Source organism: Bidens hawaiensis, unplaced genomic scaffold (assembly GCF_021521415.1).
Source record: "Bidens hawaiensis isolate Kalapana, Puna unplaced genomic scaffold, B.hawaiensis_p1.1 tig00016725_1, whole genome shotgun sequence".
Classification (NCBI taxonomy): Eukaryota; Viridiplantae; Streptophyta; class Magnoliopsida; order Asterales; family Asteraceae; genus Bidens; species Bidens hawaiensis.
In genome coordinates this window covers 196,367-219,595 of record NW_027492532.1, presented here as the reverse complement: position 1 = coordinate 219,595, position 23,229 = coordinate 196,367, and the positions used below count along the sequence as shown (strand labels likewise).

Here is a 23,229-nt window from a genome sequence, read left to right as displayed (position 1 = left end):
CTATGTATATAAACGATTATTTGTGCTTATGTGTATAAATACCTGCATGTATTTTATTAAGATTAATACTATTATGAAATATTATTCTTATTACTAACCATTGTGCAGGAACATGTCGAGGTCTGCTGATCGTTTATCTATTGCGGTACCAGCTTTACCTGAAGAAGATGAGGACCCTGAAGAGGAAACGGGGGAAGAATCGGAAGAAGAGATGAGTGAGAGTTTAGGGGACTCTGTAGTGCCACATGAGGTGCCGACCGACCAGCCTGACTTATCGGGCTACAGGTGCGATAGTTACCCTCTTAGGGAAACACCTAGGCTAGAGGCTGGAGCGACTAGTGCTTATCATTCACCGATTAGAGCACCCAGATCCCCTACTCCACCTGTACAGTATACATCAGTACCCCCACCCACTATTAGAAACCGTCAGACCGCTCGTATTTCAGTGCGCCCACCTGAGCACACCTCTCCCCCACCTCGATCTACGTACCATAGGGGAGAAACATCACGTGTCCAGGTCACTGAGATACCTATTCCTACTTGGGGTCTACCTGCACCGATACCGGAGCCACCTCTTATGTCTGATTCCGCATGGTTAGGTTTAGCAACTGATCAGATCGTAGAACAATCACACTCAATAAATAACCTTAATCAATTCAAACAAGAAACTCAGGAAGATGTTTGGTACCTACATCAAAATATGAGGGATGTGAGGAGAATGAATGTTGGTCACCGATGGCGAATGGAGCAGATTGAATCTCATCTTTGGATCGATAGGGCGATCTTGGTAGCTGTGATAGCTGTTCTTGCTTGGTTGGTTTATCTTGTACGTATGGATAAATAGGATTGAACAGTATAGTTGGTTGTACATAGTCTTTTGACTTCCCAGGCAGCAATTTGTAACAACATGTTGGGCTGGCTTGGGAGTTGTTTACAGTTTGGTACTATTACAAGCACTGGCCCTTATCGGGTTAAGTATATATGTCACTTAGCGACAAATTTTGATACACATATATAAGCGCTGGCCTATACCAGGTTAAGCCTATGCGCTAATTTTGAATGCATATGTACAGTAATGATTATAATTAATACAAATGTGTTTTCTTTGGCATAGTTGTGTGTTGTGAAATTGTAATATCGTAAAGTTGTGCTGGTTATAGTGAAACGATATTAATTATTATATAATTGATTATTTTATAGAATGGCCCCGAAGAAAGCAAACCCTTTATCCGAGGCGGAAGTGACCGAAATGATTGCTCGACAATTGCAAGCAGTGATACCAACAATTGTAGCACAAGTCACTGCAGGCATACGTGCCAACAATACTGTTACTCAACCTACGAGCACCACTCCGGTCACTGTTAATACACCTCCGCCAAATGCTAATGTAGCCCCGGGTGTTACTACCCCGGTGAATACTGATAATGTTATAAACACTAATAATACTCGCCCGACTGTTAATGTTGTTGGGAACCCTGAAATCGTTTCGAACCCAAATAATGTCACGAATCCAAACCCCGTACCGGTTATCAACCCAACTGTTAATAATAACACTCAACCAAATACTGGTAATGATCGTAATAATCCCGAACCTCCACGTCAGGAGTACGCATACAAACAATTTACATCATGTAAACCGATTGAGTTTAAGGGTATTGAAGGACCTAGCGGGCTGGTCAAATGGATAGAAAAGACCGAATCAGTAATTAATATCAGTAAGTGTCCACCGAACCGCGTGGTCAGATTTTCTACCAGTATGTTTCTAGACCAAGCGCTGATGTGGTGGAATACGGTAGTCCAAATAAGGGGACAAGATGCTATTAATCGTATGTCATGGACTGAATTAAAAACCCTCATGCTAGAGCATTTTTGTCCTAAACGTGAGATTCAAAGGTTGGAACACGAGTTATGGAATCTGGAAATGAAAGGAGCGGACCATGTGGGATACACGAATCATTTTAACGAACTGTCCCGCTTAGTTCCGTGGTTAGTTACACCGGAAGCTAAGCGAATTGAACGTTATATCTGGGGACTGACCCCTACTGTGAGAAGTATAGTGAATTCAGTAGCCCACCCAACATTAGAAAGTGCTGTATCTCAAACGGGTGTCGTTACTTTTGATCTGATGAGAAGTGGAGTGATAAGGATGCCAGGTGAAACAACAAGTTTAAAACGAACTGATTATGGGACAAGGATGCAAGGAAACCCTCAAAACAAACGGGCCCGTCCGAATACTCGAAGTTATGCCATGACCAGTTCTAATGAAAAACAAGAGACCTATAAAGGAACGTTAGCGAAGTGCAGAAGATGTAACTTTCATCATGTGGATGATTGCAAACCGATCATTTGTCAGAAGTGTGGAAGAACGGGACACTATGCCCCCAAATGTAGAACCCCCACCAACACTGTTAACCGTCCACCGCAATCAACTCAACTACCTCGACCTCAACCAACCCGCCCACAACTCAACCAACAAACCCCACCTACCACGAACCTCCGTGCCTGCTATGAATGTGGCAGTACGGAACACTTTCGGAGATACTGCCCCAATCTGAACCAGGGTGCAGCGAGAAGGCAGAACCAAGCACAAGAATCAACCTCTAACGCAGCTAGGGGACGCGTGTTTGTATTAGGATCGGGTGAAGTGCGTCATGATCCGAATGTGGTGACGGTACATTCTTAGTTTCCGGTCAGTATGCTTCAGTTTTGTTTGATACGGGCGCCGATAGAAGTTTCGTATCTATTAACTTCTTACCTTTAGAAAATATGTCGGTTAGTGAACTAACAAAACCATATACTATAGAACTCGCTAACGGTAAGTCTATACTTGTTAACCGAATAGTACGAAACTGTTCCCTCATCCTAAACGACCACCCATTCCTTATTGATTTACTTCCAGTGGAATTGGGAAGTTTCGATGTTATAGTCGGTATGGACTGGCTATCTAAGTATAAAGCTGAAATTGTCTATAAGGATAAGACTGTTAGGATACCTCTTCCGAATGATGAGGCTATGACTGTTCAAGGTGAGAAATCTGGTACGGTACTGCCTCTCGTATCCCAACTTAAGGCATTGAGATATTTATGCCAAGGTTGTACTATATACTTGGCGAGTGTAACAGTTAAGGAACCCGAGGAAAAACGAATGGAAGACATCCCAGTGGTACACGAGTATTCAGATGTATTCCCCGATGAGTTGCCTGGTTTACCACCGACCCGACAAGTGGAATTCCGTATTGATTTGATACCGGGAGCAGCCCCCATTGCTAAGGCACCTTACCGACTTGCACCTTCTGAAATGCAAGAACTATCCAACCAATTGCAAGAATTGTTAGACAGGAGTTTTATCCGACCTAGTTACTCACCGTGGGGAGCACCGGTGTTATTTGTAAAGAAGAAAGATGGGAGTTTTCGAATGTGTATTGAGTATCGGGAATTGAATAAAGTGACTATAAAGAATAGATACCCCTTACCTGGAATTGATGACTTGTTTGACCAGCTCCAGGGTGCGAAGTATTTTTCAAAAATTAATCTTAGATCTGGTTATCATCAAGTAAGAATTCAGGAAGAAGACGTACCAAAAACAGCTTTCCGAACTCGGTATGGTCACTATGAATTTTTGGTTATGCCGTTTGGGTTGACAAATGCACCTGCAGTGTTTATGGACCTCATGAACCGAGTTTGCAAACCTTACCTTGACAAGTTCGTGATAGTGTTTATCGAAGACATTTTGATATATTCGAGAAGTAAGGAGGAACACGAACAACATTTGCGGGAAATCTTAGAATTATTGAGGCAAGAGAAGTTATACGCAAAGTTGTCCAAATGTGAATTTTGGCTACAAGAAGTACAGTTTTTGGGGCACATTGTTAACCATCAAGGGATCCAAGTAGACCCAAGTAAAATTGAGGCTATTTAAAATTGCCAAGTGCCTAAGTCACCAAGAGAAATTCGCCAATTCTTAGGACTAGCCGGGTATTATAGAAGATTCATTAAAAACTTTTCAAGTATTGCCCAACCTCTAATCCTCCTAACTCAAAAAGATCGAGCGTATGAATGGGGAGAAGAACAAGAAATGACCTTCCAAACGTTAAAACAGAAGTTATGTGAGGCTCCAATATTAAGCCTTCCAGATGGAACTGATGAATTGGTGGTATATTGTGACGCGTCTCGTAAAGGTTTAGGATGCGTACTGATGCAAGGAAAGAAAGTTATAGCATATGCCTCCCGACAATTAAAGATACACGAGAAGAACTATACAACCCACGATTTGGAATTGGTAGCGGTTATTTTTGCATTGAAGATCTGGAGACACTACTTGTACGGCACAAAATGTACTATCTATACTGATCACAAAAGCCTACAACACATATTTGATCAGAAAGAGCTAAACAAGAGACAAAGGAGATGGGTAGAACTGTTAAATGATTATGATTGTGAGATTAAATACCATCCGGGTAAGGCAAACGTAGTAGCTGATTCTTTAAGCCGAAAAGACAGAGTCAAACCATTAAGGGTACGAGCACTCGGTATGATTGTTCAAAGTAGCCTAACCGAACAAGTTCGTGTTGCACAAGATGAGGCTTTGAAGGCAGATCAGTTAGAAAAAGAAGAACTCCATGGGAATGAAAGGAATTTTGAGAAGAAAATTGATGAAGTATATTATTACAAAAACCGGGTATGGATTCCAACACTTCATAAACTCCGAAAGTTGATTCTTGATGAAGCACATAAGTCCAAATATTCTATTCATCCAGGTACTGACAAGATGTATAAGGATGTTAAAGAATTTTACTGGTGGCCAGGCATGAAAAAGGATATAGCCGTGTATGTAAGTAAATGTGCAACGTGTGCAAGAGTTAAAGCCGAATATCAAAAACCTTCGGGAATGTTAGAACAACCCGAAATCCCACAATGGAAATGGGAACAAATTACTATGGACTTTGTGACGCACCTTCCTAAAACCTCCCGAGGACACAATGCTATCTGGGTAATCGTTGACCGATTAACCAAATCCGCACACTTTATTCCCATCCGTAACAACTACACCACCGAAAAACTCGCTCAAATTTACATCGATGAAATTGTATCCCGACACGGAGTACCTCTTTCGATTATTTCAGATCGAGACAGTCACTTTATTTCACATTTCTGGCAAGCAGTACAAGAGGCCTTGGGAACCCGAATCGACCTAAGTACGGCTTACCATCCCCAAACCGATGGTCAATCCGAACGAACCATTCAAACCTTAGAAGATTTACTTCGTTCTTGTGTACTGGACTTCAAAGGGAATTGGGATTAACAACTCCCGCTCATTGAATTCTCTTACAATAACAGTTATCACAGTAGTATACAAGCAGCACCTTATGAAGCCTTATACGAGCGAAAATGTAGGTCACCACTATGTTGGACGGAAGTGGGTGATACCAAAATTTCAAGGTCAGATTTAATTCAGGAAACCACCGATAAGATTCATCAGATTAAGCAAAAATTGAAAGCTGCCCGCGACCGACAAAAGAGTTAAGCCGATGTTCGCAGAAACCGTTATCTTTTGAAATAGGTGATAAGGTGTTTTTAAAAGTATCGCCGTGGAAAGGTGTTATAAGATTTGGAAAGACTGGTAAACTAGCCCCGAGATACATCGGACCTTTTTGAGATTATTGCAAAAATTGGTCCCGTAACTTACCGATTAAAACTACCCTAAGAACTAAGCACTATTCACGACGTGTTTCATGTATCGAATCTGAAAAAGTGTTTGACAGATGAAACGACAATAGTACCACTGGAAGATGTTCAGATCAATGAAAAGCTCAAATTCGTAGAGGAACCGGTAGAAATTGTGGACGGGAAAACCAAACAGTTACGACACAACAAAATATCTCTGGTAAAAGTTCGATGGAATTCAAAACAAGGACCCGAATATACTTCGGAACGAAAGGACGAATTCCGAAAGAAATACCCACACCTGTTCCCTAAAAAGAAAACCGATGACACATTAAATTTCGAGGACGAAATTTCTTAATGGTGGGAGAATGTGACATTCGTGACAAAACGAGGTATACTATATTCACTACGTAACAAGTAAACGATAAATCGGTTAATTCGTAGTGCTTAAACGAGTAACCGACCGATACTAATTATGACCCGTATACATACTGAGGGGTCATATACGAGTTATAGATATAATATAGAGGTTAACATATTGATATTTAGGCCCCAGTACGTTTAAAACTCTTTAAACGAAAAAGGTTTCGTTTATCGATACGCTATAAGCTTAAACGCAATCGTTAATATCAAAGCGAGCATTGTAGCATCCGTTAAGCCAAAAAATATTTATAAAACACTTATATGACATGTTCTAAGCAATCCGTGAAAATATTTTGGAATTTTACAACGAGTCAGTATGTTTTTCTTATTTTACAAAAAGAAGCTGAAAATCACTCATTTTCGCGCTGGTTTTCGCACTCGAACTAGTTTTCTTATGAAAAACTGGACCCGAATTAAATTTTGTACCGACTTTTACGCGTGGCACGAAAACCGAGGCACCTTTGGGCCAAAAAAAGAGACCCAATGGGCCTTTATATTTGCGGCCACAAGAAAGAGGGATGGACCCCCTTTGTATAGCTTGTTAAATAAGCTATGCCTTAAACATATTAGTTATTCCAAATACATCCTAGAAACGTCTCAGCTGTGTTCTTCAAGTTTTCAGCCAAGTTTTTTAGGTAAACCCTCTAATTTTCATTGATTTCATACTTAATTAACTTAGTTTAAACATGAAAAATTAGTTCTTGATTAGTTTTAAACATGTTTAACCATTCAAAAACCATAAAAATCAAGTAAAATTATGTTTTGATGTTAAACATGTTTACAAACCAGGAACATATACTTTTTTGGTCAAAAACGCGGATTAGAACATGAATACAACGTTTTTACGGTTTGAAAGTTCGGTTTGAACCCAAAACCGAAACCCTAACTATCAAGGATGTCACATGGATGATTTATGCTTGGCTTGATGTTATATGATATTTAGATACACTGAGTTCGCAACCCGAGAATCGGAAAGTCGTTTAAGCTAGCAAAACTCATCGAAAACCGACAAGGTAAACCCGTAACACTCGTTTAAGGGCTGTTTAGTATTAGGTTGTGACTTACTTTTTGTTAGCTAGTGAAAATTTTCAGGGAAATTAGGGATCATTTAAATGAGTGCCTGTTCAAATTTGGTAATTTTTCGATAAACGGAGAATATTTGGTGAATTTATTTCCGTTTATGAGCGTTTATTTGAGAAAAATAGCTAAACATATTGAAAAATTATGAAATTTGGTTTTGGAGATTAATATTTGATGGTAAGAGCACTGGTAAAGTTTTGGGATCATTGGAAATGCCTAAGTATGGTTTATGCAATTATGATTTAACCGAATTTTAACAGCCGAAAAACGCACAAAAAGGCATTTTGTCAAAAGAGTTAGGTTCTGGAGATTTTTCAGGGGCTATGTAATAACATTGAGGCTATTTGAAAAAATTATCGGATTTTTCGGAGGTCGTTTGATATAAACGGTCCATTTATTACACGATTATAACCTATTAAATGAATTTTTATAAATAAATAATTAATCATAAAATTTCTGAAAATATTTGTATAAAATTCTCCATATTTTAATGTATTTTTAATAAAATTTACATAATTTATATATAAGTGCATATTTAGTTATAATTAATCAAAGATTTAAATTATAATTGTTTTAACGAAACCGGAAGTTTTGTGTTTAACGGACTGACTGGTATGTCAAAATGTCAAAAGTGGTCAAATATCATATTTTTGAATGAAATTAATAAAAACGGACTTTTTACGAGAATTCCGGACAATTCGGGTGGATTGTACGCGTTTTGTATAATCAAACCCGTGTGAAAACGGAAACGAACCCTGCGATCAAACCAGATACCGAAACCTTAAAATTCTTTCATAAATCAAATCATTTTATTAATCAATATATTTACTTAATTTTATGTGATCTTACCTAATCCCGAAACGCATAAACGATCAACTTGGCTAGTCTCGGGAAACGGTGAAACTGAGCCAAATCCAGTTTTAATCATTTCATAGTATACAACGTCACAATCTAAGACTATGGTCATGTTCTGGGCCTAACAGCTATACCCAGATTAGTTATACAGCCCGATTTAGCCTAAACACTGTACTAGTATTAACGATACGATACCGTTTATAGGAATCAGGCTATAAGCGAGGCACCTGACCAATTGATACATAATTTCTGTGCGAACTACGATAAGGTGAGTTTCACGACCCCCACTTTCTAAACTGTGTTACGAACTTTTGGGGTGGAAAGCATGTTTACATATATTTATATACTTGAAAACGTGTGATGATGTGAATTATCTAAGTACTAACACTTGAAAGTCCCCACAAACACAAGTGATTAACTTCGTGCCGGTGACGTGTGGATAGTACTATCGGTTTGACAAACCCAACTGACAGAGCCGGTGGGGTATGCCAGAACATGTTAACCCAATTGCACATTGTCATTTAAACTTGTTACATACTGCTATGTGGTGTTAGACATAGTACATACTTGGGGCAAAGTGGCTGTTAAATTCCAACGGGAGTGCATGGGCAGGGGTGGCCATGTGTTTTAGCTCGTTTCGGTTTCACTTGTGGCTTAGTATAATACATCATACACATACATGTATACATACACACTGTAAACTTTACGAACTTGTATACTGATTTCGTTGATACTCGTGAAACTTGAAACTCACCAACTAGACGTAGTTGACCCGTCTTAACGTGCTTTTCAGGTAAAGCGAAGGTGGAATGATTTGCTTACGTTCTTGGTGTTAGGAATGGAGTTGAATAGCTGTGAATAGACGCAAATATATAATATTGAATAAGAAGCTCGTAAACCGGTTATGTGATTCTCATCTAGTTTGTAAACATAGTACCAGCCCATGTAATATGATGTAAATTAGTTTGTGAATTTCTTTATAAACACTGTTGTTGATACCAGTATTATCTGTTACATTCCCATTTTACGCTTCCGCAACTACCTAGTCGGGGTGTGACAAGGGAACAGACCCTAATGATATCTGCGAAGGTTATAAGGCGGAATGCTCTTTAAAACATATATGTTTGAATGATAGTAAGTATGCATGTAAGTATGAAGGAAAGAATGAATGTGCGTATAAGGAAAGATGAAGGCTTGTATCTTTGGATACGTATCTGCGTAAGTATGTAAATGTAAGGTATATTGCCTGATTAACTAGAACTCACTTGGCGTAGCTGACTTTTAGTATGCACGCAGATTAATAGACTGAGACAGCTGGTTTGAAAGGGACACATGGTAGGATTCGAAGAGGCTGGCATCTAAAGATTCGTCATGATGATTTGATATTATATTTTACGTTATGTTTTAAAAGACAAGTTTATGAGTATTTGTAATGAATGGTTAACCTTTGTTTTATTCTGCGGAAGTTTTAATTAACTCTGATATTTCGAACTGTGTTTATGAGTAAATCCAACGCCAATGTAGGGCACCGGGACTAGGGCCTTACAAGAGCCAGCCACCGATCTTATTCCACGAAAATAACGAAAGAAGGATCCAAGACCTGGTGTGCTGGCTAGTGCTCCTTTACCAACCATTCAACCAACAACCAATGAGCCTGTTACCGTTGAAGCTCAATCTGATCAAGGCCCATTTGTTGTTGCCCAACAAATTCAAGATCATATCTTTGATGACACTACACAAGAGTTTAAATTCAAGGCACATATCCAATCCACCACTGAACCATCTGGATCGTCTGACCCAATCGTTCAAGAAAGTTCAAGTGCAGTTGACAAGATTGCTCATAACCTCGCCAAGAAAGACAAATTTTTACAATATAAGGGCAAGGGGATTGCACTAGAAGCTAAAACCGTTGACATACACACCTTACAACACAGAGTTTTTGAGCTTGAACAAGACTCTATGGTAAAAGATGTACGTATTCAAGAACTTGAAGCCACCAGTGTAGATAAGCTTCTAAGCTTCAAGCGAACATGGGTGGTCTTACTGCTTTATATCTCGACCTCCAACAAAAGCTTGCTAAAAGATTTGGAGATGACTTTAAAAGTGGTGATGATAGTGGCGAAAGGGCTAGTGTTGATAATTAAGATATTCCTGCTAATAGCAGCTTGAGTCTGCGTCGTGCTTCAAATATCGATACATCTGCGTAACTGGAGAAATACCTGACCGCTCCACCAAAAACCACTGAACAAATGGAAAGGATAAAAAGTAAGATGCTAATAAAAAAGAACTCCAATCAGAATGTTGTATCTTCTGATCATCCTGAGAAATTTGTTATAGAGCTCAAGAACAGTTTTTCTGAAAAATATGGTGATCGTTCAGGGGTCGTTTCATGGCTTTATGACACTAATAAAGAAATATGGTGGGTCGTGTAAATCGGGTAACACCAAATATTACAAGAGATGAAAGACTTGGGTTCGTGGACAAAGGTTGATTTGACTGATTTGATAAAGTCTTCTTTTCATAATGCGAATCATGATCCAAAGGCCACCAATTTCTGGAATTACTTGAGCAACCAGGTTGAAAGAGGATTCCCCAACATGCCTACTATTGAATCCTTCCTTAAGAAAGCAAATTGGGTACGTGATCCTCATACTGACCAGACAATGCTAAACGTGATGTGACCTCCAACTAATAAAGTGAAGTCCATTCCGATCACCAAGAGATTTCCAGAGGGTGGTCTTGATGAAATGAAGTTTTGGAGCTATGATGGTGAGACGGCTACTGTCATTATAAGGATTAATAAAGGGCAATATCGTATTGTTGATCCAAGAGATTTACTGAAGTTCGGCAAAAAGGATATCAAGACCCTTAGCGGCTTTTAGATTATGGCTGAACCATTATATGAGCCAGCTGCTAAGGAGTATACTAGAATGGTGGGGACAATCATATGAACAGGTTTATGGGCGGGCGCTTACAAGGAAGCTGATGCTGACGTACTTGAGCACAAGTAAGTATCAAGCGACCAAGGGGGAGATTGTTGGAATATTGGTTTATGCTTTATGTATTTGGGCTTTTGGGCTATATGATGTAAACCGAAATATTTGATTTCGGTGGGCTTATTGTGCGTTTTGGGCCTAGGGTTATTGTGTACTATATATACATGATGTATCTAAGTAGTTAGGGTTGGTTGTTGTTAAACAGTGAGAGACGAGAGAGTTTGTTATTATCATTGTAATCACTATCAAAGGGTTTAAGCACCCGACGTTGAATAGAATGTGTGTTTTGAAGCATTCTCGTATGTTTATTATGTTTTTTTGTGTTATATTGAATCAGTCCGTTGTTAGATTCCGCCTAACAACGTGTTTACATGATATCACGTTGAAAGATCCTTCTCCGGGACTTACAAAACTTGTGGAAGAAATTAGGAGTGTGTTTTACATGTGGGAAATGTCGATTAGAAGGTATTGATAATTATGCATACTGCAAGAGAGTAGGACACTCAATAGAAGAATACAGAAATAAATTAGGCGTATGTTTTACACGTGGAGAAACGGGCCACTTTAAAATAGATTGACCAAAAAGAAGAGTTAGTCAAGATTGACACTAAGGATTAAAAGAAAGAAATTGTCAAGACATTTGTGTCAAAAGAAATCCTAAGATATCTTACGACAATTAAGAAAAGAGAAGATTATATCAAAAGAATGCCAGAAATTCTTAAATAGATTAATTAACTTTTGTACGTTAGTTGTAACCCGTTTTCAAACAAAAAGTTGTGTAAATAGAATAAGGGTATTTATTTCCTATATTATTATAAACGAAAATATTAGCATATAAATCATGTCAATACACAAGAATGCTTATATTTATTATTTCAAGGAAGAGACAGTCTTATGTTTAGAATCAAACGGTTTTCAGAAAAGTAAAAAGAAATAAAAGGGGTATTTAATCTGTCATTCCAAGATGGAAAAAAAAAGATGAATCCAACATTTGGAGACATCGAAATATACAATGACATTATATTATAAAATGAATCTTTGATCAACCGCAAGACATTTAAGAAATACATATGATAGTTATCAAATTTGGTTGATCAAAAATCCAATGAAAAGAGCTTGAGATTATACAAGAAATACAGTTGGTAGCAAATCAGATATGATTGGGTAAAGGTATAAAGGTACTGTCAAAATACAATGAAAACTAACGAGAAATATTGATCAAGATCGACGATGGAATAGATTCAATCGATAAAATCGAAATGGCTAATCTAGTAGAAACTTAGAATGTAGACAACAAGTAATCAAGCACCGTGGTTACGATAAATGAATGCTTAACCAATTACAGGTATTGATTAACATCATCTTTAAAAGATAGATAGTAAACAAACCACTTTAGAAACTTTAAGATAAATCTTAGAAAGTCAGATTCTCGAAAGAAGAGATACAAATCCCTAGACGACGAATCTCGTGGACAAGATTCATTTCAAGGTGAGGAGGATGTAACATCCCCCAATTTCGATCCAAATTAGACAACAGAGTAAAGATGAGGGATGAAAAATATTCTCAGTATAAGTAATGGGAAAATGAGATAAGGAAATAAAAGCATCTCATGTTAAGGAAATAAGAATATCATCCCATATTGGAATAAAGAAGAAAGTGAAAACATCTCACAAGGGTTTAATAGGAAAAAGAAATTCCTCCCACATTGATAAATTATAAAATTTGTGAGATATAAGGAAAAAGAGGTCCCATAGTAATATTCTTATATGCTAAAATGCATCTAGTGGTCTTAGCGAAGGTGCTAAGCACCTGACTTGCACGGGCATGGGCGATGGGCACAATATGATGCTTTGATGGTGCACTTTTTCAATTAGCATGCTTGAGAGCCGTCTTAGTATTTTTGGAAACGTTGAAGGACTAGAATTGAAAATTTGACTTTTGAAACCCATCGCGCTACGCAACGGGCATAACCTAGGAACAATCGTGATACACAATGGAACCGAAAAGAAACCAATAACCAGCGGTTGTAGCGATACGCGATGGAACTGTCGCAATATGTGACGTAGCCTCCACAATGAAATGACACGTGTCCACTACAGGGGCGACACGTGTCAGACATGACATGCCACGTGTGTCAACATGTTTCAACCTCTGACGATGATGAGTCATCGCGCTCCGCGATTGCCTTTAAAAAGGCCATTGCGATACGCGACGGGTCACAAAATCTGCCTATATAAAGGGGTGAACGGCATCTCTTGTTTCTCACACAAAAACACTCACTCTCAAACATTTGGCCTGCGGAAGCGTGCCGAATCTCAAAGTATGTGCCAAGCTCCGAAGTTCCATCGGTTTAAGCCATAGAACGCGATATAGAGTATAAGTGTCGCTCGATTAGTCTAAGGTGTCTATCTCTAAATACTCTTATAAGGTAGGGGTTCCGCTTAATTATTATTTTATTATTATGGCTTAGACCATAATCGGGGGTATAGCCCAAACCTTGATTACAATTAAGTATAATTCATAAACACAGGTTATAGTCAAATTAATGTTTCTAAATGATTAAGAAACGTGAGACTATACATACAAGGGGTATAGTCAAAATAATATTTCATTATTATTAAGAAATATAATAATTTTATACAATGGTTATAATTAAATTAATGTTTCTTTATAAAGAAGAAACCCAGTGTAGATTTTTTTTCCTAAAAGAAGAAACATAGCATATAATTGGTAAATAAACAAACGGACTAAAGGTTCAAATGTTTTATACAAATAAATAACTGTCAAGGTTTAAAGCTGTACAAAACAGACTAAAGGTCTGAAGCTAGATCATTGATCTAAATATTTATAAAAAGGTTATTCTCATACTATAGGTCCGAGGTAACAATCAGAAGCAGAAATCAGCAACTGATCATAAACAGAAAGGTGAATACACCCTAAACTTTTACAAACTCTTTTAGAGTCAGAATGTTCGCATATGATCTATGAATCCTTAAAACCTTGTGTTACATTAATAAGAAACGGGCACTCTGATTAAAAGTATACATGTGTCTGTATCCATTCATACATGGTGAGTTGGGGTTCTCTAAGGCCAGGCATATAGTCAACATACCTCTGGAAGTCTACAAGACTGTTCCGAGAAATGATATTATGTATATGATTCATTGTACATGAACTTAGGGTAATTTTATTCCAATTGAGTTGGGTGCCTAATGTGTATTCACAAAGATATTATTGTTGATTTCACAATGATATCGAAAAGATTTTACAATAGAGCCAGCGTCATTTACTAGTTATGTGCTGACGTATTTTCCAACCCATTTTACATGAAATCGGAAAGGTTTGATCAGACAAGCAAGATAAGATAGAAGATTGGAGATATTGTCATTAGATGTTATTTAATGGCTCAGATATTTTATTCAGAATATTATAATTATATTTTCAAAAAGACAAGTATTTGAATTACCAAATGGGTATTTAAATTCCGAGTGTTCGAAATAATAATTTTTTATTTAAAGACTTCCTCTAAATAAATGTAAATCTAATCTATTTACAAAACAGGTTCCAACTAATGGATCACACACTTAGGCCCAAAGTCGGGGTGTGTCATTCTCCCTCCAAAAAGAAATACGTAAAAGAGAGCGGTCGTGAAACTCACATCGAATGCGTGCTAATTAAGTAAAGTCAACAACTAATACAAACATTCTCGCACGTGTACCCTAAAGTATACAAGTATGTAAGTAAATGTGTGATAGTTTCTGGAACCCTATTATCCAAACAATCCAATTTTTTATTAGTGTTTAACGAAAGTTTAACTTTGTTGACTTTGACCAAAGTTTGACTTTTGTTGATTAGATCAAATATTGACTTTTGTTGACCTTTAGCCAAAATGTCCAACTTTTGTTAGACCTTTAAACAAAAGATCCAACTTTGTTAACCATTGACCAAAAAGGTTGATTATCGACCATAGTTTGACCAAGTTGACCCAACCACCCATTGGTGACTTATAACCGAATATGTTAACTTATAATTGATAAGTGTCATTTCTATTTATATGTTTATCAATAATGCATGGCATATGCACCAACTCAATTTGATGTAACAATCATGATACAACCAAGTGTTCACCATAATTAAATATTTCAAGCAAGACTAATCATTTAGTTAAAGTAATTCCTAAACGTCAAATCATGTTCTAATCATTAACCTTGTCAATTAGTGAACAAATAACCGTAAATCTCATCATATAGCATGCATACCGAATCTGAATTAACATGACATAATTTAATCTATCAAATCATATTTTTCTAACCCATCAAATCATTGAGTTAAATTCTGAAAGTTTTACCACAGTTAACAACAAGGCTTAGGTTTAACAAAAAAAATCTGTTATATTTTTCCAATACACAAGAAAATCATAAAAATTCATCCAACACAACAAGGTATGTGTAGCTATTTTAGTGTGCAACATAAAGGTTTATTTTAGTTAAAATTATATACTAAACCAAATCATGTAAGGCCAATTAGGTTAGAACCTCAACTCAATTTATGATCTTCCAGAAGTGGAACCAACCCAATTGACTTTGTCGAACTCAAGATATGTGGTCGGGAATCTAGACCAAAAATTACAATTCCTAGATTTCTAAAAACTAGATTCAAAGTACTATATCCTATAATCCAGAATCAACCAAAAATACTAAGTTATCACCAAAAAACAAAAACGAATCTGTCAATACTCACCAAACATCTGGAAAAAAAATCCACAATTCCTAGTTTTCTGAAAACAAGATTCAAAGTACTATATCATATAATCGACCAAAAATACTAAGTTATCACCAAGTTACAATCTTATCAAGAAACAAAAACGGATATGTCAATACTCAGCAAACATCAAATCTCAACAATCCACATGATCAACTTTAGATTTTAACATGGTTACACTCATTTATCAAGATTAGGATACCAGGTTTTTGTATCCCCAATTTCAAGAACATGTCATAAAATACAATTTACTTACCTGTTTTATGCAAAGAATCAACCAAATAAATCTTCCGAAATAGTGTTTTTGTCCAAAGCAAACAATATGTGTGGCTGTGTGGGTGTGTGCACTCCATAATAACAACCGAACCCATGTGTGTGGGCGTGTAGCTTTCAGCCAAAGAGAAAGAGAAAGGAAGAAGAGGGTAGCCAATAGTCTTGTAACCAACTTGATTTTAAGTGTTGTCATGAATATTTCACGAGTGTTTCATAAATAGCCTACTTATTGTTTTTAATATGTTTTTTCTTAAAATAAAATTCATATTATTTACCTTTATAATGTCACATGTACAAAAATCAATTCAAGTTCCTAGCGTCTCACTACATGTAGGCATGTATCACATATGCAACAAAATCAATTATAGCATGTATGGTTTCCCAAGTAAACACAAGTTACTTCATTCATATAAATGTTTCTTGTTATTATTTATCTATAACTTTTTTTCTTATTAGACCACCAACGTTCTTGGACATACTCATGTATATGCTCACGTGACACATGACATGCATGTGCATTTTCTAACGGAGTTAAGGAAGATAACAGACCTATTATGAAGTTGAATGAGATTGATTTTCATTGATTTTTGGATGTGGAGCTATTATGAATGAGATTGGAGCTTAAATGGGTTTGATTTCAGTTTTATTACTTAGTTTATACTTTGCTATCAAGTTGAATTGATTTTTAGATTTGTTTTTGAATAATATGAGTAGCTAAACATTATTGAGTTACTTAGGTTAATGAACTAGACATTACATATTTGTAACAGCTGGCTCTATGGGCCTAGGCATGTGACTAACATTGGTACCTATTTTGTAAATATATTAGAGTTTACGGTTGTATAGCGGAAGTCTTTGTTCAAAATATTATTTTATTCAAAAGTCGGGAATTAAACACCCGATGATTGGTACAAAAGTGGTAAGCTTGAAAAACTATAATTTACATCAATTATATTATAAGAACTTCATCTGAGCCATTACATCGTCTAATGGCTAGACATCACTTTTAATCACCTATTCTTGATTACATGTAACAGTTTTAGAAAATACGTTAGCAACACATGATGGTGAACATGCTGACATTAAAACATATTATGTAAACCATTAGTTCATACTTGAAACAATCAGCGGCCTTCTAGACCGGAGTATCAATTATATCACATTAGTCCAGCCCTCGCAGCCCTATAGTCTGGCTCAATTAGGCGGGGACCATGTACCATATTTGGTGGGGTATTCCTACCATCTACCTACATATGTAAGGATCTAGACACATGAATAAATAGCATGGTTGTCAGCGTATACTAAAGTTTTAGGGATATATTATCCCATGTAAACTTTGGTTTCTGGGGTATTCGACTCGATTAAAATATTTATAGATATGAGCGTATTCATCTTTGTTATACCCATCGCTTTCATTTATTTATGCTTTTACTTACCTCAGACCTATAGTACGAGAGTAACCTTGTATAGATATCTAGATCAAAAGATCTAGCTTTAGACCTTTAGTTTGTTTTGCATAACCTTTACCTTGATAAATCATTGTTTATATAAAACATTTGGACCTTTAGTCCCTTTTGTTTATTTATCATTTATTTGTTACGTTTCTTCTTCACGAAAAATTGTCAGTGATAGGTTTCTTCTTTAAGAAGAGACGTTAATATAACTATACCCATTGCATGAAATATTAAATGTTTCTTCAATTAAGGAATCATCATTTTTAACTATAACCTTGGCTTATAAAAACTATGTTCAACTTATATTTGATTAAGGTACAGGCAATATCCACAACTAGGGTCTAAGATGATTAAAGAAAATACTTAGGCAGAACCCCTACCCTATGCACGTACTTGGATGAAACGGCTGAACTTTGAGTGGGCAGCAATCCTACTAGTCATCGGGTATTTGAGAGAAAACAACGCTGGAACTTGCACATACTTCTGGAAACAAACCTGTTGGATTGTCGGAAATCGGGCACGAGTCCCGAGGCTAAATTGGTGAAAGTGAAGGTGTGTTTGGGGTGCTGATATACAGAGCCCGATCAACCTATTTATAGGCAAATAATTTTGTTTCATCGTGTATCGCAATGGAGTATTAAACTTTACACCGCGTAGCGCGATGGGATCAATAACCACCTTTAATTATTTTAATTCGTTGCGTATCACGACAGATGAAATGGTCCTGTTGAATAGGGTTTCCATGTCAACCCTAGGCTAGCCACGTGGTATGTCAGATCGTGCCACGTGGTTCCACACGTGTCTGTTGACCGTGGAAGCCATGTCGCGTATAGCGATGGTTTGAAACATGGTTCATCGCATAGCGCAACACCACCCTTGTGTTGGTTTTTGTGATATTTTCATCGCGTATCACGATGGGTTTATTTTAATCCACAGCGTAGCACGATGGGTCTTAAAATTCGAAATTTCCATTTTAGTAATTTGTCTTTTGTATTTGTTGTCACACCCCAACCTATGGCGGAAATGACGGGGCGTGAACTGATTTCTCACAGCTGTCAAGGTACTATCATGCAATAATTAAAATTATAATATCTTTTAATTCAAATTCAAATAAAACCCAACTCAAGATAAGATCAAATGAATAGAGTTCATCAGAGAACAGACGGTTCAAACTAATAAAATAAAATTGTTGAAAGTGAAAGTGCAAATAAAAGTAATTTGAAAAAAAAATTAGTACTACTTTTAAAAGTTAATAGATGTATAAAATATTTGAAAAACTAAGAATTTAACTTAAAAATCTAACACTTGTTATGTAAGGCCCCGTTCCCGGTGCTCTACATTGACGTTGGATTTACTCGTAAACACAGTTCTAAATATCATAGTTAAATTAAACTTTCGTGGAATAAGTAAAACTTCAATAATTCGTTACAAAACATTCAAACTTGTCTTTAAAAACATAACATACAACTATCTTATTTAAACATCATGACAAATCTTCAGATACCAGCTTCCTCAGTTCCTGCCATGTGTCTCCCTCAAGCTAGCTGCTTCAGTGTATTTACCTGCGTGCATACTAAAAGTCAGCTACGCTGAATGAGTTCTAGTTAAAACAGATAACATACAATACATCCACATACTTACTATTACGTATCCGCATATATATATATATATATATATATATTTCTTACTTAACCTGTTCATTCTTTCTTTCGCACTTACCTTCTTATATTTTAAGAGCATTTCGCCCTATAACATTCGCAGATATTATTAGGGTTTGTTCCCTACATTCACAGATATTATTAGGGTCTGTTTCCTTCATTCACATATATTATTAGGGTCTGTTCCCTACATTCACATATATTATTAAGGTATGTTCCCTACATTCGCAGATTTTATTAGGGTCGGTTCCCTACATCATACATTCATACTATCATTCATACGATTTCATACGTACCCTGCTTTATCATTCATACATACTTTATACATAATTACATATTGTAACACTTACCTTCCTTGGCGACACGTTCAATATCCGAAGATCGTTCATGTACCGACAAGCATTCATTCATAACCACGATAACTATCACACATATCATATATGGCATACACTTACCACTTAAGGTAAGTGTATTAACTATTTATATCGAGTATGCACACAGCCCCGAAAATATAACAATGAATGAGGCTAGAAACTCACCCGTAAGCGATTCCTTTCTAAATTTACGGTTATGCCCTTCTTGAGCTGTGCATGGCTAACTGTGTATCAATTAGCAAGCATCACTTAACTACTCCTAATTATATCATATTCCTAGGTTATTGTAAACACTGGCTACGCCCCTTGCAGCAAAGTTCTAGGGGCGGCAGCCCTTAGCGGGGTCAAGGGGCAGAGCCTCTGGCTGGGGTTAAGCTTCCAGGTCAGTTTGGAAAAATTTATTTTTCATTAGTAAGTCTTTACTAAAAACCTTATCAGAAAACTGAAGTTCAATTAGTTAATCAAATCAAATCTTCATTTCAAACGTTACATTTTATTATTAATTATTTTTTATCTTTAGTTCACACATCATATACGGCCACGCCCACCGTTTACGTACGTATACGTTGTTTATCGTTCGTTTATTCGTAAAATCATTAAATCTAGCGTATAGGTTATTATGGGCGTGTAAGTGATTCTAGCGTATAAGTCCTCCTCATGCGTATAAGTTTCTTACAGCATGTAAGTGCATATGGCGTATAAGTTACACATATACATTTTATAACATATACAGCTTACACATATACATATACACCCACATGCATATGCGCTGTGCTACTTATACGCTCCATACGTACATACACGCTGCCACACTTATACTTTTCATACATATGCTATGTCTATATACTTACGCGTTGTCCACACTTACACGCTGCACTTATACACGTATATACTTATACGGCGTATAAGTGCAGGTCAGCCCCTTTTTTACGCGTTTTCAAGGTTTTTCTTCGATTTTGGCGCCGTCAGTCGCCGTTAACCACCCTGGTTGGTCGGGGTTTGATCCTTTATGGCCTAAGTAGCTTCGGGATGTCCATATCTGAGCTAAGGTGACCCTTAAGTTCGCTTTTGGTTGGTTAAATACCCGAATAAAGCTAGATCTAGATCCAAACGACTCATACGACATTGCGGGGCCGCGGTGTCGGGTTCTAATGGGTTGGGTCAGCTGAGATAAAACATTTCTTACCTTCGGTTGATCTCGGATCATTGAATATAGTAGAGTAGAGAGTGCTTAGCTTAAGTGTGTGTTTTTGATGGTGTAGGCTATGGTGTAAAATGGATGGAAATGGAGAGGATTAAGGTTTAAGGGGTATTTATATTCCCTTAAGCTCATGAACCTTAGGCTCATCTTTTCTTTTGATCTATAATTAATTCCATTTAATTAACCTACCATCTCCCATCTTTATTGTTATTTTAGTATTAATCCGCTAACTCCATTTAATTTTTCTAACATAAATAATATATTAAATATTATTCTTATAAATTTCGGGATGTTACATGTTATCTCTATAATGAAAACATTAACGTCTATATTTTTAAAGTGGTTGACCAATTTAAGAAAACGAATTATATTAGTAGAAATATTTTTCGGTGTTAGGTTAGGAATTGCTACCCCTGAAAAGACAGGGTTCAATACAAGAAGCGAAAGTCGTCAAAAATACAGGGACCAGTATTGCTGTTTGAGCAATAGTAAAAAACACTATATATTGATATAAAACCCTAGTTGGTCCGCCAAACCCCAAGGAAAGAAGCAGCAGCAGCAGCTGCAGGAAAAATGGCGAAATCAATGAGATGCAAGAGAGAAAAGAGGTTGAGAGCCATTAAGCGAGAGATGGTAGCTCCATTGTACGAGAAGAAAGAAGAAGCCAAGCTCGCCGCTCTCGAAGCTGCACTTAACGCCCCTAAACTCCCTGTTCGTACTCGCCGCGACGAATCAACGTCCATGGATGCCACCGCCGATATGGGTACTTCCTTCCTTCTGTTCTGTGTTGCTTTTTTACGTTTTTCTTTGTCAATCTGTATATTGTTGTTTTGTATGATAACTTGAAACAAAACCAACTTTACTTACTTGAGGCTCGGCCTCAGATTCAGATCCGCCTTTTTTTTCAATCCCATTAGCCCGGCCCAAAGTTTTTTTTTTATTTTTACCATCTCTTGCCCAAAATTAGCTCAAAGTAAGCCTTATATATGATTTATGATTTAGTATTTAAATAATGCAATCTAAATACTTAGGGCGCGTTTGTTTCACATAATGAAATGGAATTGGAATTTGTATAGGATTTGGAATTGGAAGGAATTGAATTTGGAATCTAAACATTTCAATAGGAATTGGAATAGAAAGGAACTGAAATCCAGTTCCATTTTTTGATGTATTCGTTTGACAAATGAATTGGAATCTTTTTTATTTTTTAAACGAGGATAATTACGGAAACATTTTAGTTTTTTAGATTTTTTGTTTATTTTTTGTGTCATGTTTTTTTATTATCTTTTTTGGATTTTTTATGGGTTCTCTATTAAGATCAAAAACCCCTTAAAAGTATTCAAAAATAATAATAAAAAATCTTAACATGAAATATAAATCAAAAACAAAAAAAGTTAAAAAAACTAAATTTTTTTATTCGTTGTACTCGTTAAAAAAAAATCGAGAAAAGATTCCAATGAATTTACTTGAATTCCTCTACATTTTCGTAGGAATTGGAATCCCTTTATTTAAAAGAATTTGAAGGAATTGAATTCCAATTCCAATTCTTTGACAACGAACACACCAAAATGGAATTGAGATTCCAATTCCAACGAAACGAACATGCCATCTCATGGGATTTTAATTCCAATTTATTTGAATTCCCATGAATTTTGTGAAACGAACGCTCCCTTAGTTAGTTGTACAATGCCCTGATGCATGAAAACATTCGGTGTACAAAAGCTCCTCGGGCTGTTTTTCCCTGCGCCTCAGGTGTGCTCTTTGAACAGCTTGTGCTTTGTAAACTACGTAGCCGCCAAGTCACAGTCGTAGAGACAATATTAATCATTTTGGTAAGACATTATTAATCAGGATACATATATTTTGGTTTAAATATCAGTTTTGAATATTGTCGACAAGGGTTATTCATAGTTAAAACAAATAATTTTATATATGTATATTTTTTTTGTTATTCATGTTTGTGTGATTCAACGTTTGTGTGATTATGCAGACGTGGAGATGGATGAAGGCAGTCAAACTGCAAAATCATTAAAACCTATTGGGAGAAAGTTGAAGAAGAAACTGAAACTCAGCAAAAAGAAGTATAGAGGCAAGGGCAAGATAAGGAAGAAGAATGTTTAATTAAGTTTCTTTTATCGGCATTTTCATCGCCTAATTGCTTATGTAATGTCACTGCACTATTTATGCTTGTTAACAAAGTCAACAGTTTGACCTTATTATGTTGGTATGTTTTTTTCTTTAAGATTTAATGAGAATTTTGATACATAAATCTGAAACAACCAGACTGATCATTAGTTTGGTTGCACGTCGGCTTCAAAAGTTTTTAACCATAGCAAGTGGTTTGGTTTGAGGTTACTAAGAGCAGGTTGTATAATACCGGGCTGAATTGTAAGATACTAAGATTTCAACTGTATTTCATTTATTTTAATTTATGTTGGGTTTAGTTTAAATATTATTGGGTAACTTCTATTAATTTAGATGAAGTGTCCAG

The 23,229-nt window shown here is 36.5% G+C and overlaps 1 protein-coding gene across 1 annotated transcript; it reads left to right on the top strand.

Moving 5' to 3' along the window:
- The first annotated feature begins 21,266 nt into the window (after nt 1-21,266).
- LOC143551885 (uncharacterized) lies at nt 21,267-22,895 on the top strand. Its single transcript, XM_077042229.1, has 2 exons — nt 21,267-21,501; nt 22,729-22,895. Exons 1-2 carry the CDS (start codon nt 21,312-21,314, stop codon nt 22,857-22,859), a joined length of 321 nt encoding a protein of 106 aa, XP_076898344.1. The 5' UTR covers nt 21,267-21,311; the 3' UTR covers nt 22,860-22,895.
- Nucleotides 22,896-23,229: the final 334 nt, after the last annotated feature.

Coding starts and splice junctions, on each gene's coding strand:
- LOC143551885 (XM_077042229.1), top strand. CDS start 21,312: ATGGCGAAATCAATGAGATGCAAGAGAGAAAAGAGGTTGAGAGCCATT. Junction 21,502..22,728: donor GGATGCCACCGCCGATATGG/GTACTTCCTTCC, acceptor GTGATTATGCAG/ACGTGGAGATGGATGAAGGC.